This window comes from Myotis daubentonii, chromosome 9, assembly GCF_963259705.1.
Source record: "Myotis daubentonii chromosome 9, mMyoDau2.1, whole genome shotgun sequence".
NCBI lineage: Eukaryota > Metazoa > Chordata > Mammalia > Chiroptera > Vespertilionidae > Myotis > Myotis daubentonii.
The window spans coordinates 78,463,621-78,480,902 of record NC_081848.1 but is presented as its reverse complement, the minus strand read 5'-3'; the positions used below and the strand labels follow the sequence as shown (position 1 = coordinate 78,480,902).

General features: G+C 57.5%; 1 protein-coding gene across 14 annotated transcripts in view; it reads left to right on the top strand.

The window, feature by feature from the left end:
- ANO1 (anoctamin 1) overlaps positions 1–17,282 on the top strand; it is a 146,577-nt gene that overhangs the window by 82,500 nt on the left and 46,795 nt on the right. For 8 of the 14 annotated variants that reach the window (XM_059709794.1, XM_059709800.1, XM_059709805.1 and 5 more), the window contains 6 exons: positions 4,456–4,554; positions 5,147–5,298; positions 7,947–8,001; positions 10,980–11,031; positions 13,602–13,667; positions 14,154–14,209. In XM_059709794.1, coding sequence (XP_059565777.1) covers positions 4,456–4,554; positions 5,147–5,298; positions 7,947–8,001; positions 10,980–11,031; positions 13,602–13,667; positions 14,154–14,209 — 480 coding nt within the window. The remainder of the gene's footprint in view (positions 1–4,455; positions 4,555–5,146; positions 5,299–7,946; positions 8,002–10,979; positions 11,032–13,601; positions 13,668–14,153; positions 14,210–17,282) is intronic. The other 6 variants (XM_059709807.1, XM_059709804.1, XM_059709796.1 and 3 more) reach the window with 1 other exon arrangement.

Below are 17,282 nucleotides of genomic sequence, written 5' to 3'. Positions count from 1 at the left end.
GCCCCACTCCCCCCCAAGACTCCAGGGGGAGGCTCCTTCCTCCCTCTTCCAGCTTCTGGGGCTCCAGGCCTCCCTTGGCCCCTGTCTTTGTACGACCTCTGTGCGACCTTCGTATAAGGTCACTGGTCCTGCATTGAGGGCCCACACTAATCCAGTATGACTTCCTCTTGACTGGGTTACCTCTGCAAAGACCCTCTTTCCAAACAGGATCCCATTCAGTCACCGATGTGGAGAGTTAAGACACGGACGTCTCTGTTTGGAGACACCGTTCACCAGCACAGCAGCTGAGACTGTGCACTGAGCAGCGGCCCAAGGAGTGGGTGGCTCACGCAGGGGTACGAGCAGTGGGCGAGGGAGGTGCGGTCCTGGGTGGGGGCAGAGCAGGTAGATGGTCTGGGATGGGCCCAGCCATGGTGTCAGGGCCCAGGATCTGCCCAGAAACCCCCGTGGTCCTGTCGGAATGCGGCTCTGATGCAGGTGTGGGGTGGGAACGGGACTGAGTTTCTGACCAGCTCCCAGGGCGCGGGGAGGCCGCTGCCCCCGACCACACTCTGAGGCATGAGGAGCGTGCAGGCCTTCTTATCTATGTGCCCACAGAGCCATCCTCTGAGAAGGGCCCCAGAGTCCACGCCCCGGTCCCACGTTGGCACCCAGAGGTAGCCCGGACAGAGCCCCCAGCACCCATGATCGGAAATGACAGGAAGAAAAAGCGCCCTGGAGGCAGGAGGCCCCGCCTTCCTTCTGAAGGAAAGCGCCCTCTCCCCTCCCTCCGACAGCAGAGGGGTCAGCGTCCAGGACCCCATTAAATGGACGAGAGCGGTTTGTGGCCAGCGCGCTTCCTCTCAACTGAAACCCATCAGCATCTTCCAAGTCCAGCCTCAAAGCCGGCCGGACATTATTTATGTCCGGGGTCATCGCCGAGAAGGCCACACACTGTATCCGCTGTGTGTGCCTGGGGCGCCGAGGCCCACGCTGCCCTGAGGTTGAACCTGACCTCGGCTCTGGCAGCACAGTGAGGGCCTCGGACATCAGAGCCCTGGGAAGTCTGTCCGCCTTCACACTGCCGTCCAGGGTTCAGCCGTGCGCCCGGCTGTCTGGCTCGGGTTCCTCCCGGGGAGCCCGTGTGGTCCCTCAGCGACATCTGCGTCCCATCCTCGTTACTGGGGATGTTCCCTTTGAGAAACAAATGAGGGAGAACGGAGGCAGCTTCCAGGCCAAGCTTCGGGCGCGGGATGCATCGTGGGCTGGCGAAGATGAGGGCTCGGAGCCCCCCCGACGCGGGTTCAGACCACCTCGGCCACTTCCTGGCTGGTCGGTCTCGGGCAAGGGGCTTCCCCTCCTGGACCTCAGTTTTCCGATCTGCGAAATGGAGGTGATGGTGCTTCCTTCCTCAGGGAGTGGGCTGAGAGAGTTACTCCTCGCCCCCACCCCGGGCACAGGTGCCCTGCTCATGGTCACAGGGGGCTTCAGCTCCTGCCTTTCTTTCTGCCTGTCGGGAACCAGGAGGCAAACCTTGGGGGAAGGGTCTCCCTGCAGATGGAGACACCACCAGGTGACAGGGCATGGTCATGGCCACAGGGAGGGGACGTGTTTCCTGCAGTTTCCAGCTGAGGCCTGGAGGGCATGGGCAGGTGTCCCAGGTGGTTCTGGGGCTTGGCTGACAGTGATGACCAGCTGGGCCCTCAGCACTGGCAGGGGTGAGGGCGGCCCCTCCCCTGTGGCATTGAGGAACTGGAGGTCTAATCCCAACATCTCCATACGTAAGAACAAAGGAGCAGCAAACATTTTGGGGGGGACTTGTCCATTTGGAAGCAAACCCTAACCCACCCGTGTGAGCGCCCTAACCCCGCCGTGAGTAGGTGGTCCGGGAATTGATCCCTTTACAGATGGAAAGAAAGGAACTGAGGCTCTGAGAGGTGAACCCAGGAAACTGACCCCACAGGGCCTGGGTCCCAGATGCTGGTCCTGTCCTGAAGCAGTCATTTCTCATTCGTAATTCCGCCAGGATACGTTCGTGTCTTTGGCACTAAAGGTTTTATGTCTTTTGAGTCTTTCTGCTGAGGCTCTTACACTCCCACCTGAGTTCCTTTGGCCTGTCTTGGTTTGTGAGCCTATCTCTTAAAGTGTATCCTGGACATTCTTTTTAAAGCCGAGTCTTTAAAAGCCCTCAAAGATGTTTGCACAGCCCTGCCCAGGTCCCAGATGGGTTGTGATAAAATCTGTGCCATTCTGGCTGCAGCTGTGTCTCAGGCCCTGGAGTGCCCGAGTCAGCTCTTTCTGGCTCATTGGGAACCTGCCAGCCGGTTGCTAACCCTTTGGTAGTTTGCACTAGGCCATAATGGGAGTATTTACACCATGGAAATGGGCAGGAGCTACCACTACAGATCAGGGCTAGGGGTTGTGTTTTCTCTCTGGAGAGCCAGGTTACCAGCATCAACCTGCTCTGCCCTGCATGCCTGTCTTCCTTTCTCTGGCTGAGTATTTCCAAACATGTCTGTGGAGTGTTTGATTCTCTTGGTGACACTATTTCTGGAAGTTCTCTTGGGTTCATTTCCAAGTTGGCTGTGTCGGGTTTTAGTAGTTTCCTGTCCTTGGCAGAACCTTTCTGATTTATCATCCATCCTAACCCTTTCAGGATCCAAGACCCAGGGCTCACACCTGGGTGTACACGAGCGTCTCTTGCCAGTGTCTTAATTTAGTTGGGGGCCCAGTCGGAGCCCTGACTCTGTCTCCTCCCGGAGCCCCCGCACCACGGCTCTGGCCCTGGCCAATCTGTGGCCTCCAAACTCCCCAGCACGAGGGGCCCGAGTTGGGATGGGCCTCACCGCTCTGGGGCCTCCGGCTGTTGGAAAAGGGACCCGGCCTGTCACAGTGTCTTCCCACCGCGGTGGGCTGCGGGCAGGCTGGGCACCGTGTTTTAAAGCATCCCGTGTGTGCTCTTGCCGAGCTGGTCCCATGACCCCTTTCCCAAGTCCGCCAGATGTTTCCCTGGGAGCGCCCCGTTGCTCGCGTAAACAAAGAAGCGTGTTTTCCCAGGGAGGCGGCCGCGCACCAGCTCCTTGACCACCTCGGGAGAAATCTCCATGGACTCGGGAGGATGTATTTTGGGTCTGCGTGCGGATGAGCAGTGCACAGAAATAAACTTGATCTGTAGCGGGAGGAGACGGGCTCTGCCGCACGTGGGCATTCACGGTCGTTTCTCCCTGCTCGGGGGCGCCCATGGGCCGCCAGGGCCAGCCCCTCGGTGCCCCGCTGGGCCTCCAGGTCTGGGAAGCTGCTTTAGCTTCTTGGCAACGGAGTCCACATAGCGGGCATGGTCTCAGCTGCCTCTCGGCCAGGGAGAGGGCATCCGGAGCAGAGTCAACAGCCCCTCATTCTCTGACCTCTCCTGCCAGCCATGGGTGGGGGGGCCTCCCCCTGACTGTGAAGCAATCCCGTGCTGCCCAGATTTGCAGATGAGCATACGGGGGCTCCAAGAGGTTGCCTGGCTTGCTGGGGACCCCAGAGGGGCAGGGTAGGACTCCCACCCAGGCCACCTGTTCCCAAGGCCTCTAAGTCCCATGGCCTCGCCCGGTGCCCACCTGACCTGAGTCCCCAGCCCTGGGCCGCTGAGTCAGGGCTCCAGGCTCCCGGCTGGCACGCCTCTGAGCCCTTGCCCATCGGGAGGGTCCCTGGGCCTGAGCGCCCTGGTTCTGGCTGTCTCTGTGAAGCAGCCCCAGCGCCAGCTTCTGGCCCGTGCTTCTCTGCAACTTCCCTGATGGCCGAGCTCCACGGCCCTGGGAGCGCAGCCCCGGGGGGCTCGGGCCGTAGCTTTGTGACGAGTGTAGCTGTGTCCTCTGGACCCTGCAGATGTGACTTTATTTGGAAGCAGGGTCTTTGCAGATATGTAAGGAGTTAAGGATCTTTGGGCGGCATCCTCTGGATTTCGGGTGGGCCCCACGTCCCATGACAGGTGTCCTTCGAAGAGAAAGGAGGGAGATTTGAAGCAGAGACACACAGAGGGGAGGAGGCCATGTGAAGACAGAGGCAGAGACGAGGGTGATGGGGTCAACAAGCCCAGGGACACCTGGCGCCCCAAAAGCTGGGGGAGGCGGGAAGGACCCTCCCCTGGAGCTTCCAGAGGGAGCACGGCCCTGGGCCCGGCTCTGTGCTGTAAAGGGGCCTCTTTTGTGGTATGGGCGGCTGCTCTGGGGGCCTGCGGCTCACCCCCTGGTGTTGGAGCCTGGACCCTCCCTCCAGGCCCTCCTGGCTCCCTGCTCCCTGAGACCCGGCCTCCCAAGCTCCCCACGCCACCTGCAAGGAGGGGGCTCGGAGCCCTGTCGAGAGGGGCACGAGGGGTGACGGGCGAAAGGGGCCGGTGTGGCAGCTCCTGACAGGCTGTCACGGGGCCCGGAGGTGAGGATGGCTTCCGCCCGTGTCCGCCCGCACGGACTGAGAACGCCGCTCCTCTTGCAGACCAAAATCCACGGCGTCGGGTTTGTGAAGATCCACGCGCCCTGGAACGTGCTGTGCAGAGAGGCCGAGTTTCTGAAACTGAAGATGCCGACCAAGAAGGTTAGTGGGGACGTGTCTGCTCCGAGGCAGGTCTCCGGCCACAGGGCCCCGCAGACGCCCGGCAGATGCTGGCAGGAGGCTCCGTCTGCGTTGAAGTGAATGCAGTTGAACTTCCCGCGCAGGGGTTTCTCCCTCGCTCACCGCTCACCGTGTCTCAGCTAGTTCATTAGACTCGTTTTAGTTGCATTTCCTGGCTGGCTGGGATTTTTCTTTCTAATCTCCGAAGACGGTGCAGCTCAGACCCCGTCGGAGGGTGGTATGCTCCTGAAGCTCAGCTGGGCATCAGGGTTTCCCCGGAGAGGACAGCGAGGGGCGGGCGGTGGTGCGGGGAGTAAGTCATCCAGGTGTCTCAAATTCACCCCTTTTGAAACTAAAGTTCAGGGAAGTTTCTGGAATGGATTGTAATTGCTCTCTCGGCCGGTCTTGCCTGAAACCGCGGGCTTCCCAGATTTATCTGGAACCCAGACGGGGAGAGGGGCACCCTGGCGGGTCCCAGCGTGCGTTCCCAGGAGGGGCCGCCTCAGGGGGGTGGGAATAGAGCCCTGGGCTCCGGGCTCAGCAGGTGACGGTGCCCCGCCCCGTCTCGCCGCAGATGTATCACATCAACGAGACGCGGGGCCTCCTGAAAAAGATCAACTCGGTGCTCCAGAAGATCACGGACCCCATCCAGCCCCGGGTGGCGGAGCACAGAGCCCAGACCATGAAGAGACTGTCCTACCCCTTCTCCAGGGAGAAGCAGCACCTGTGAGTGAGCCCAGCCCCGCCCCGGGGCCCTGCTGGGTGGTCACCCCCTGTCATCGTCCATAACGTGAGAAATGCAGGTTGTGGGGCAAACTCCCCCAAAGAAGTGGGGGTGGCAGCCTCTGGTGCCTCTTCCCATGGCGCTCGGAGTTCTTCGGGCCCTAAAAACGCTCCCTAAGGTCACTGTTAACGGAGGAACTAAGGGGGCAAAGAACTTGCCAATCTGACAGGGACACTGGCGAGGGCACAGTGAGGGCAGGTGTGGGCCTCAGATCACAGCCCCAAAGCAGTGTCTGGGCACCCTCCCTCCCTCCTGCCCGGCTCCATCCCTCTTGTCCGTCTCAGGATGTGTCCCCTGAGAGGGGCTGCTGAGCGGCCTCCTGCAGGCTGCGGAGCTGGGAGGCAGGAACTGAAAAGCGGCCCCAGCTGGAGTCCTGAGGCCCCAGGGACTCAGCAGCCAGCGGGGTTGCCTGGCAGTGCGGTATCTGTTCCGGAGCCTTCCCGCCCCCCTGCCTCCCTGACCCCTCGGGGCAGTGGGGCGTAGCCACCTGGGGCGGTGGTGGCTGCAAGGCCTCCTTGGGCCCTCACTGGGCAGAGCTGGAGCGCGGGCAGTGGTGGGAATAAGTAGCTTGGGCTCCGGGAACGCAGTGGGACTTTGATGGCCAGCCGGGGCAGGGCGGGGGGCGGGGGGGGGGGTGTCCCAGACACCCCTGCTCTCACGGGCATGGAGACCTGTGCCTGGCTCAAAACTGGGACTTCTGCCTGGCAAATGCAAATGCGTTAGTCACAGCGCAGAGGTCCCGGGCCCCACTCCGCCCATTTCCCCAGGACAAGGGATAAGAAATAAGTGGCTCAGCCCAGCTTCTTCCACCAGCTCCCAGACAGAGAGCTCCGGGGCCTTAGAAGCAGGCCCGGACCCCAGGCCCGGCCGCCCTCGCTCTGCCCTGGCCGACTCCCTCGCACCCTGCCAGCCCAGGCTCGCCGCCAGGCTCCCCCCAGCCGCCCTCCCAGCCCTACCTTACCGAGTGGGTCACCTACCCCACCAATGTCCCTATGCACTCAGAAGAGTTAGGCAACCTCAAGGTGGCCCAAGATCTCAGGACGAAGCCCGTTTGGGAGTTACTGGGAGATTATCTTATGCAGAAAGCACGCTGGTGGAATGATACCATCCCCGCCCCCAGCAGTGTTGAGGCAGAGACCACAACTGCCCACCAAGACCGTCCTCAAAAGGGAGTATAATTGGACAGCCAAGGGGTCAGGGCTGCCTGTCACTACTTGAGCCAATTAAGCAGAGGCAGGGTTGAATCATATATGAGCGTTTATTCCAATAATTTTGGCAGCGTGGGAGAGTAGCAGGTCATCCACAAACATCTGCACTCCCTCTCCCCATAAGCCAACTGCTTATATAGGGTAGAAGGGCAAAGATTACGTTGGAAAGTAGGAATTACAGGCACGGGGAAGTTGGCAAGGTATAATCGTTGCAGGCAATAGGGGCTGGGGCTTGCAAAGGATGGGTGACTCTGGGACTAGATTATTTTGGCCTCGAGGTTGTAAATCTTTCCATGCTAATAGGCAGCTCTTTGGAGAGGAGGACGGGCTGCATTGTGATGGTAGCTCCCATGTCCCAGGGCGTGCACCTCCCAACCAGGTTAGAATGTGCTTTCTCTAATCAGAACAGAACCATCACAGTTAACAGAGCACGATGACTATTTCTTAGTAGTGGCCTGGTGCATGAAATTTGTGCACATTAAAAGGGAATTAATTAGCGGAAATATTTCAATATTGCTATTTGCCCTTTCTCTATAATAGAAGTGTCAGAAATTAAAGAAAATTAGTAAAATGTACATGAAAATCTCCCCCCTGTCAGAGTCTGGGGCACACCGTGGGACCTAGAGTCAAATCCCCACCCACCACCCACAGGCGCTTCAAAAACACAGGAGACCCAGACCTGGCTGGCTCCACCCCCATTGGGTGAGACCCAGACCCGGTTGGCCCCGCCCCCGTCAAGCCCCTCCAGGCGGGGGGGCACAGCCTCAGATCCCCCAGCCTGGTGCCAGTTGGGGGTTGCAGCCTCAGGTCCCTGCTGTTCAGTTGTGATGTTACGATGTCCCGGCTAATTTGCATATTCCTCTATTACATAGATAGGTAACTGTAGCTGGTCCCCAATATTCTATCTCTGCCCCTAACAGAAGCAGGGTCTTCCGAGGGGAGGTCTGAGCACGCTTGCCTCTGGGGTCACTTCCCACCCCTGAAGGTCTCCCATCCTCTTGGCGAAAAGGTGGGGGAGGGGAGGGATAAACTGTTCCAAGCGCCTAGGACAGCCGTGGGCAAACTATGGCCCGCGGGCCGGATCCGGCCCATTTGAAATGAATAAAACTAAAAAAAAAAAAAAAAGACCGTACCCTTTTATGTAATGATGTGTACTTTGAATTTATATTAGTTCACACAAACACTCCATCCATGCTTTTGTTCCGGCCCTCCGGTCCAGTTTAAGAACCCATTGTGGGCCTCGAGTCAAAAAGTTTGCCCACCCCTGGCCTAGGATCTGGTCACATCTGGGCTGTGGACAGCTCTGCCAATTGCACAGCTGATGCTCATGGGGACAGCGAGGTTCTCAGACTCCGGCGAACTGTGTCTTATTATTTCAACAGATTTGACCTGTCTGACAAGGATTCCTTTTTCGATAGCAAAACCCGCAGCACAATAGTAAGTATCACGTGCGCACGTGGGGCTCGCCCGCTCCCCAGCAAGGTGGCCTCAGGGAGAGGGAGGATAATTTCATTTCAGAGAAACTCCTCGGGGTGGAAGTGCCTCTAATTGTCTGTGACAGAAATAATTAGGATCATAAAACCTAGAGAGCTTGGAGGGGCCCAGAGGATGGCCCAGCCCAGCAGGGGGTGGTGGGGAGAGGAGGAGAGGGGGTGGCAGCAGGAAAGAGAGAGAGGGATTCCAGACCCTGGGGTGATTTCTGGGTGGTCTGGTCTTGCTGTGCCCAGCACAGCTCCCTGGGCCCGAAGAGGAATCTGCAGGTTCCTAACTGTGGGGCCCAGGCCCAGAGGTTGCCCAGGCAGCGGCCAGGCAGGCGTGATGGGCAGTGGCCCGCAGAGCCGGGTGGGTTGGGGTAGATATCTGAGGCTTTGCCAGATGAGCAAACCGAGGTTTGAAATCTGACCGGGCCACCCTGTCTTATTCAAGGTACAGTATTGGTTTAATGTTTATCCATTGGCTGCCAACTTGTCCGCCAGCCAAGCTGGGCCCTGCGTGGCTCGGGACCCAACTTTTATCTAAACAAGAAATTAACCTCGCAGCCAAGCCACAGACAAACCTCCACTGCTGCCCTCTCCTCCCCGCCCCAAAGCCCAGCCGGGGGGTGCGGGGTGCAGGGCTGGACCTTGAGCAGATAACTGCCAGGCCAGAGACAGTGCCGCCGGTCACACGGACGTGGGGGGCTGCTGCCGAGGCCTGGACAGGCAGATCAGGGTCCTGTCCCCCCGCCGGTCCCTCCTAGCCTCGTGACTTTGGGAGTCAGAGCCTGCGTGCGAACCACGGCGATCCTGGCTTCCTGCTCAGAGGACAGCGGGGGCCTCCTCCGAGGGTCACCTGGACACAGAGCCGGGAACAGAGGCTGTGATTTTTATTGTTAACCGTGTTACTGATTAGTTTTAGCAATTAAATCTCATAATTATAAATGAAGGGGGACTCCTTTACCCGGCATAGCTTGGGGCTGACCTGTGTCCAGAGGGAACCCCTCTCTCTGGGATGCCCACTGCTTGGGAGAACCCCCAGTTCTCACCTCAGTGGTTCCCCTTTCCTACACCAGGATGGGACAGGAGAGAGTGGCCAGCGGTGTTTGCTGAGCCACGTGCCCGTGCTCCATTACGTATGTGCTCCCCAACTTTTCGCATTATCCCCGGAACACAGGGCAGGTGCACATTTGTAAATTCACTCTTGCTATTACGGAAGGGAGGAATACGAGAATCTAAAGTTTTAGTTCTCATACACTGGGGATCAGTCCATGACCCCCAAGTCACAGAAAGCAATTTTGATAGGGCAGTAAGTATAAACTGGACCGTCCATCAGTCCATTTACCTGTGGGGCAGGGTCACTCTCTCACACCCTGAAGGCCAGTTTGTAAACTGCCTGTGCTCTGGATTCAAAACTTTGGTGATTCAAAAGGTTGCCCTTGGTTAGTCAGGCTCCATGGTCTTTGAGTCCCAACAGTATTTGGCATTGGTGTGAGGTCATTGTAGGCAGGTAGGAGTCGGGAACAGCAGGGAAAGAGCCAATGTGCTGGTCTTGGGATTTAGACCTTCAGCCTTGGGCACTAGGGAGCCATAGAAGGTTGTGGAACAAGGTTTAAGGTGAGGTCAGATCTGTCCTACAAAGATCACTGCCCATGGCCGGCTGAGGAAGAACAGAAGGAAAGTGCAGGCAGATTCATGGCGGTGGTTGTGAATGCAGCTGTGACGGCAGGTGGGTGGGAGGAGGCAGTTCTGGGAGAATAGCGTGGTCAGGAAGAGGCCACCGATTAGATTTGGGGGATGACGAGAGCGAGCCAACTGAGTGGCCATCGTTCATTCATTCATTCATTCATTCGGTGGGCAGTTATGGAGCACCTGATGTGTACCCACCACTGGTGGGCGGAGAAGCAATAGGGCAGGTGGTGAAATGCACTCCAGGACAGGACAGAAGTTAGATGGCAGAGCGGCGGGAAAGGCAGGTGCACTGTGGCCTGTTTGCTTAGGTCCCTCTCATTTAAATCTCGGGACAAGCACTTCTGGCAGAAGGAGCAGCCAGGGTGGAGGCCCTAGGCTATGGGAGAGGGTTTGGTGAGTCCGAGGAGCAGCCAGGAGGCTGGGGTTACTGGAACAGACAGGATGGGAAGAGAAGGTCAGACAGGTGGGCCTGGGGGGCCATGGCAAGGCTGTTGGTCTTGCCCCAGTGAGTGGGATCGTGGAAGGTTGCGAGGGGGATCGGTGCTCTGCCCCGTATGTCTATGGTGCAAGGTCCCTTCTTTTCATCCCATTTTGCAGATGGGGAAACTGAGGCACAGGGTGGTGAGGTAGGTGCCCAAGGTCACACAGCTACAAGTGGTAGAGGCTGGACTCAGACCCAGGCAGGCAGACTCCCCAGCCGGGGCTCCTGAGGCCACCAGGCAAAATGTTTTGTTAGCAAATGGGGCACGGAGGGGCGTGCGATGGGAGCCTTCCCGGAGGGGTGGGGGTGAGGGGGTTCTGCCAAGCACCCTGTGCTCTGCTGCCTCTTGACAGCAGAATGGAATCCTGAGATCTGCCCACTAGGGGTTTCTGGAACTTTCCTGGCTATACCGGGAGTTGCCCTATTAGCCGGGTGCTTATGTCTCTGAATTGTAACTCACCTCATAGCCAGGGGGACAGTAACCCATGACGCAGGGCCCACAGGACCACCCCTAACCCTGAGCCTAGCACAACACGGAGTCGGCGCTTCGAGAAGGAAAGTAAAAGATGGGACCCCTTCGAAACGCCCTGACTTATCCCTGAGAACATCGAAACCCCAGCACTGTTGACCGAGCATCCGCAGAAAAGTCCCCGAGAGGAGGTCATCACGGGCCGCGCTCGACCGCGTCCCTCCTCGGCGATCACACGGCGGGCTCTGCGTGCCGTTGCAGCCCCAGTAACTGTCCGCCCTTCTTGTCTCCTCACTAGGTCTATGAAATTCTGAAAAGAACAACGTGTACCAAAGCCAAGTACAGCATGGGTAAGGACATTTCTGGGGCTTGACATCAGCGCTGGGTTCCCAGCGGTAATCTCGCCTCGGCATCATCTCCGTGGGGGGCGGGCAGGCTTGGGCGTTGTTAGAGGGTTTTGATTTAAGCCCGTGTGACAGTCTCAGAAAGGAGAGCCGTTCCGGGACCGGAACCGCGGGGCAGTTTTACGGCCCGCACTTCTCGGCACCGAAGTCTCCTCTTTGGCTTGAGGCATTGGCGAGGCGGTAAATCCTGGCTGCTGGCCGCTGTAGGGTGACCAGGTGTCTTAACCCTCTCTGGACCTTCACAGTCCAGCAAGAAGTAGTTAGGGTTCCAGCCGGGGTGATGGCCCACAGCAGCCCCTCCAGGCCGGTGCAGCCCCATACCAGGCCTTGCCGGAAAGTGCTCCCCTCACCACACGCCCTGATTCTGGAACCTGCCGTACAACCACCCGAGCTGGGCTCCTCGGGGGCCAGTGTCCAGAGCCTTACCAATCAAAGCATGTGGACGGGCACCGCCCCGCCGCCGGTCCCTTGCCCACAGCTGCAGGCTGAGCTTGCTAATCTGGAACATTCAGAGCAAAGGAATGCCTTTTCTAGCCGATTCTCCTTCTTCCCGAGCTGTGGTAGGCCCTGCCGGGGGCGGTGCCCACGCTGCAGTTCATCACGCTGGACAAGCACCTGAGGTTGTGAGGCTGTGGTGAGGGCCGCAGGGTGGGTCTTGTAGGAGCCGGGGTCTGTGCACCCAGGAGTGAGAGTCCTTGCCACCTGCTCCCCACGGAAGGAAGGACGCCCTGGGAGGGGGTGGGAGGAGTCAAAAGCTTGGCAGGTGATGGTCCTGGACAAGTCCAGGACTCGGGGTGAGGACGAACCCTACAGGGTTAGACAGGCTGTGTGGCCTCTGGCCAGTAGGACCCATAGCCGGTCACAGGGACACGCTTCCAGGCCTGAAATCTCTAAGCCCATGTCCTAGGTCAGAGGGAGTGGGGCCTCAGCGAGGGGTCAGGAAGAGCCCAAGAAAACTGTCCCCACAGGCCTGGCCACCGTCAATAGAGCGAGAGCCTCCAGAATGGCCCAGTGGACACAGTTTTTAGCAGGGAGGAGCAGAGCAGGGGGGAGTAGAACAGGGAGGAGGAGAGCAGGAGGACTAGAGCAGGGGGGAGTAGAGCAGGGGGGAGTAGAGCGGGGGCAGGAATAGGGCAGGGGGGATTAGAGCAGGGAGGAAGCATGGATCTAGCACCCCAGTACGTCTGGGAGCTCAGGCTGCCTGTGGAGCCCCTTCCCTAGGAAGCTGTTGATAGCTGGGGGCTGGGGCCTCCGGGTGCAGGTGCTCCCTGGGGGTGGGCGCGCTGAGTGTTCCCGCTGTTTCTCTGGCAGGCCTGGTTCCCAGAGCCTGGTGTCAGAGCAGATCGATGTGGGGGGCACCTCTCTGCACCCCCATTTCACATGGGTGCCTTGTCTGAAAGCCCTACTGGCCTCCAGATTATTCATTCAGCACCTGAGGAGTCTGCCACCCGCCAGGCCCCTCCAGGTGCTCCCTGCCCCCAGGGGTCTGTGTTCTGGGGGAGGGAAATGACAGTAAATCATCAGATGCACCAGGTCCTAAACTTGCCATTGCAGGGGGTGGGGAGGCCCGGGGGGCGGGGGCGGATGAGAAGCAGTGGTCAGAGAAGGCCCAAACCTCAAAGAAGGCAGCTCCGTGTTAAGAGGGTCCTAGGAACAGCGAGGAGCCAGTGACCGGGACCACACCCACACCCTTTTCTTGTCTTTTTTTATAATACATTTTTACTGATTTCAGAGAGGAAGGGAGAGGGAGAGATAGAAACATCAATGATGAGAGAGAACCATTCATCAGCTGCCTCCCGCACACCTACTACTGGGGATCGAGCCCACAAGCTGGGCATCAAGCCCACAATCTGGTCCAGTGCCCTGACCGGGAATCGAACCGTGAACTCCCGGTTCATAGTTCGATGCTCAACCGCTGAGCCATGCTGGCTGGGCCCCGGGTCCATCTCTTATTGCAGGCGAACTCACTTGTGTGTGATTTCAGCCATGTGCTCCCGCCTCTCTCTGGTCTGGATTGCCCAGCGCCCTCAGGTGCCCTGACCATTCCAGGTCACTAATGGTGGACACAGTTTTTAAGCAGATTTCCAGAAGCCCCCTTTCCAGCACTCTCACAACAGCGGAAGGCGGGCGGCCAGGCCAGTGCAAAAACCTAACCCACATATCCCCTAGAACGTCTCTTGGGCCAGGCAGGTGGTTCTGTGACCAGCAACAGCACTGAATCCCAAAAACGTGTGTGTGGACCAAGACCAGAGTCCCAGGACCCGATCCCCATGCACAGCCAGCCTCTCTCACAGCACTGCCTTCCAGGGCGGGGCGCCCTGATCCACAGGAAGTGCAGGTGTGGCTCTCGGTACAATGCACTCCGTGCAGGGCCTGGGGTCTGCGAATTAGGGCCTGACTCTCATCCCACTGCCCCAGGGGCACTGGGCCGCAGGGCCCGCGCTCCCCCAAACGCAGCAGCTTCGATGCTTTCAGGCCCTTTTGCTAATGTAACTAATAGCCGGATGTATAAACAGGGCATGGAGAGGGAAGAAAGAAGGACTCTGCCCTTTTAAGTAAAAGGCGAAAGTGTGGTAAATACGGTAAGTGCCTCTGCCCTCCGTGCGGGGCCGCCGGCCTCCTCCTCGGCTTTTCCAATCAACCTAAAATCTAATTCCAAATTGTATGCGTGTTTCTGACACCATCAATTTTCCTTCCCATCCATGTTTTTCTCGTGATTCAGCTTTTCTAACCACTCGAAATCATCCTTCCGATCTGCAGGCTTGCCCTCAAGCAGGCGGGGTCGTTGGTGAATTGCCGGTTTGGGGTTCCTCCTTCCTTCCAGACGTAACTTCCTCTCGGGGTTTCCTGGGTGTCTTCCTGATTCTGCCAATCGAGCATGTGTGTGTCATCGGGTCGAACCTGGGGAGGACGCCCCAGGAAGGTGGCTGGGCTCTGTGCAGCCAGGTGTGGTTCGCTCTGTGAACACTCTCGGTGGTTGCGACAGTCCCGGGACAGCTCTGTCGGGACACGGAGCAGCAGGGGACACGCCTGGTCCATAATCCTCTCTCTCTGCCTTTATTTTCAAGGCATCACCAGCCTGCTGGCCAATGGCGTCTACTCGGCCGCCTACCCTCTGCACGATGTAAGTGACCTTGACAACGGGGTTTATCTCTGCATCATTTGCCTGCCAGAATCCCCACGGGGCCCGCACACCCGCTGGAGCTCTCATTATCCTGCGGTCTCGGCTTCCTGCTTTGGCTCGCCCTGAAATGTCAGCTGGGCACAGGCCTTCCCTGTTCCCCTGAGTGGGGACCGAGGAGTTACAGGGCCATCTTTTCTTGAAGAGCAAATCCACCAGACACGGCAGTGGCAGAGCATCTGCCCCAGCCTTATCTGAACCTCGACCAGCTGTCCAGGACCTGTCTCCCCTGGCTGGTCCCCGCCCTGCCCAACCCCCCGGGTTCTGGCAGAGTGGCCAGGGCTCTGCACGTTTCTATCTCTGCAGAGCGAGTGGCCGGCTTCCTGAGCTGAATCTCCAAATCCCACTGGGATCCCCTTGACAAATATAGCCCGTGGCCTCCGCCCCTTGTTGTCTTGGCTCCGGGGTGGAGAGAGCGAGATGATTCCTCCTCATTGTCTCTATGGAAACAGTCTAGAGTTCAGAAGGGCACTGGGAATGGGCCGTGAGGCCGGAGCAGTGTGGGAATCCCGGACAGAGGCTCTCGAACTTTCCAAATGTGCGTTACTGCCACGGTGAGGAGCCAAGAAGCCGGAGAGGACAGGCCTGGGGGCCAGGGACTCAGACGCTGGCTCTGCTCACTCCTCTTCGGCTACAGTGGAAATAGCCCCTTGTGGTCTCTGAACCCCAGTGTCCCCACCTGCCAGTTGGGAATAATTCCCGCCCCATCCCATTGCCAGGGCCTGTGGGGGTGTCAGAGGGAATGCAGAAACGAAAGGGGTTTCAGCAGCAGTGGACTGGACAAACGGAGGGTGTAGAGCAGTGATGGTGAACCTTTTGAGCTCAGCGTGTCAGCATTTTGAAAAACCCTAACTTAACTCTGGTGCCGTGTCACATATAGGAATTTTTTGATCTTTGCAACCATAGTAAAACAAAGACTTACATTTTTGATATTTTATATATTTAAATGCCATTTAACAAAGAAAAATCAACCCAAAAAAATGAGTTCACGTGTCACCTCTGACACGCGTGTCACAGGTTCGCCATCACTGGTATAGAGCAGCAGAAGGCCGACCCCTGAAACTCTGACCTGCTACCCCTGCCCTCACCACTCACTGTAGGGATTTGAGGTCAACTGGATTCCCCACCTTTTTTAAAAAATACATATTTTTATTGACTTTTTAGAAAGAGGAAGGAAGAGGGAGAGAGAGGAGAAACATCAATGAGAGAGGAACATTGATCGCATGCCTCCTGCACACAGCCCCGACTGGGGATGGAGCTGGCGACCCAGGCATGTGCCCTGACGGGGAATCAAACCGTGACCCCCTGGGCCAGCTTTCCCATCTTTGTGCCTTCGTGCATGCTGTTCCCTCTGCCTGTCATGCTTTTCCCGCCTCCTCTGCCTGGACAACACCTCTCCCCTCCCAGGGCAGACGAAGCATCACATCGACCCACGCCTGCCTTGTTCCCCTTCCCCAGCTCCGTGATCTCTCCCTGCCTCCTTGGGGCCCCTGTTGCTCCGGTCCCAGTAAGACACCACTTTGGGCCGCCATTCACTGTGCGTGTATCTCATGAAAACCCGATGCCGGCACCTAGTGGTGCTCAATCAATGTGGTGTTGACATGGGCTGGACCAAGTCAAGTTGCCTCGGTGAGCCATGTTGCTGGATGACAGTTTCCAGGGCAGGGCTCAGAGCCCCACAGATCTCACCATTGCTCCTGCCCCCTCCCGCAGAGCCCGGGGTCCAGAGGGGCTTCGCTCACCCACCCGCCATCCGCTCAGGCTCAGTGTTAGGTCCCACCGGCACCAGGAGGGCAGCCCTCTCCGTCACCCACGTGGCCTTTGAGCTGAGGACTCCTGGCAAGGGTCAGGGACACAGAAGCGGAAATGTTTCAGATTCCCTGCCTGTTTTAAGTCAGACCTTTAAGTCTTGAAAGGGAAAGGGGAGAAATCAACTTTTCTGAGCACCTACTATGTGCAAAGAACTGTATTTAGTAGGAGCTTTACCTTATTTAATTCAGTGGAGACAAGGGGACTAGAGAGGTTTAGTAACTTGCCCAAGGTCACACAGCCTCTGGGGAGAGCTAGAGCCGGAAGCCAGCCCTCTGACCCGAGGCTATGCCTCCATCCCCAAGTGGACCACCACCTCATTTTTCCCTGGGCACCAAATGCACCCCCCCCCCATCACTGCCACATTTGTCCAGCAATCGAGTCTGTCTGCAGTGTAAGCAAACTGTTCCCACTTTATGGATGGGGAAACTGAGGCTGGGGTTGCTGGGAAAGACAGCCAAGAGGAAGTGGAGCCTAGATCCTCTGGTTCCACTTCCAGGGTTCTTTCCAGCCAAGTTATGGACTTGGGCGTCTTGAGGGAATACGGAGTTTTATATCCGTGAATTTCCCATACACGTAAAGGACACCCACCTCCTTCAGTACCAAAGCTGGTGTTCAGACATGGCTGTGAGCGGGGCCCCGTGCACCCCATGCTCTTAAGCAGAGAATCCTGCCCACAGTGAAGGCGCAGTCTCCTTGGTCGGCGCAGGCTCTTCGCACGTGCTGTGTAGTCCTAGCTCTTTCCAACCCTTTTCATCTCACGCACACATAACCTAATTACTAAAATTCTATGGCAATCTGGCAAAAAAAAAAAATATATATATATAGATAGATATCATTTTGATTCATTCACATGGGAGAGTTACTGTGTTGGCCGTTATCATTTTTTATTTGACAGTCTAAGGCATTGGTTCTCAACCTTCCTAATGCCGTGACCCTTTAATACAGTTCCTCATGTTGTGGTGACCCCCAATTTCATCGTTACAAATTGAACATAATTAAAGCATAGTGATTAATCACAAAAACAATATGTAATTATATATGTGGTTTCCCATGGTCTTAGGCGACCCCTGTGAAAGGGTCGTTCCACGACCCACAGGTTGAGAACCGCTGGCCTAAGGGCAAAGAGGTCAGTGCGCCTGACTAAATAGTCAGGTATTACATGTTTAAAAATTCTTGTGGCGCACAGGGTGGAAATCGTTGTGCA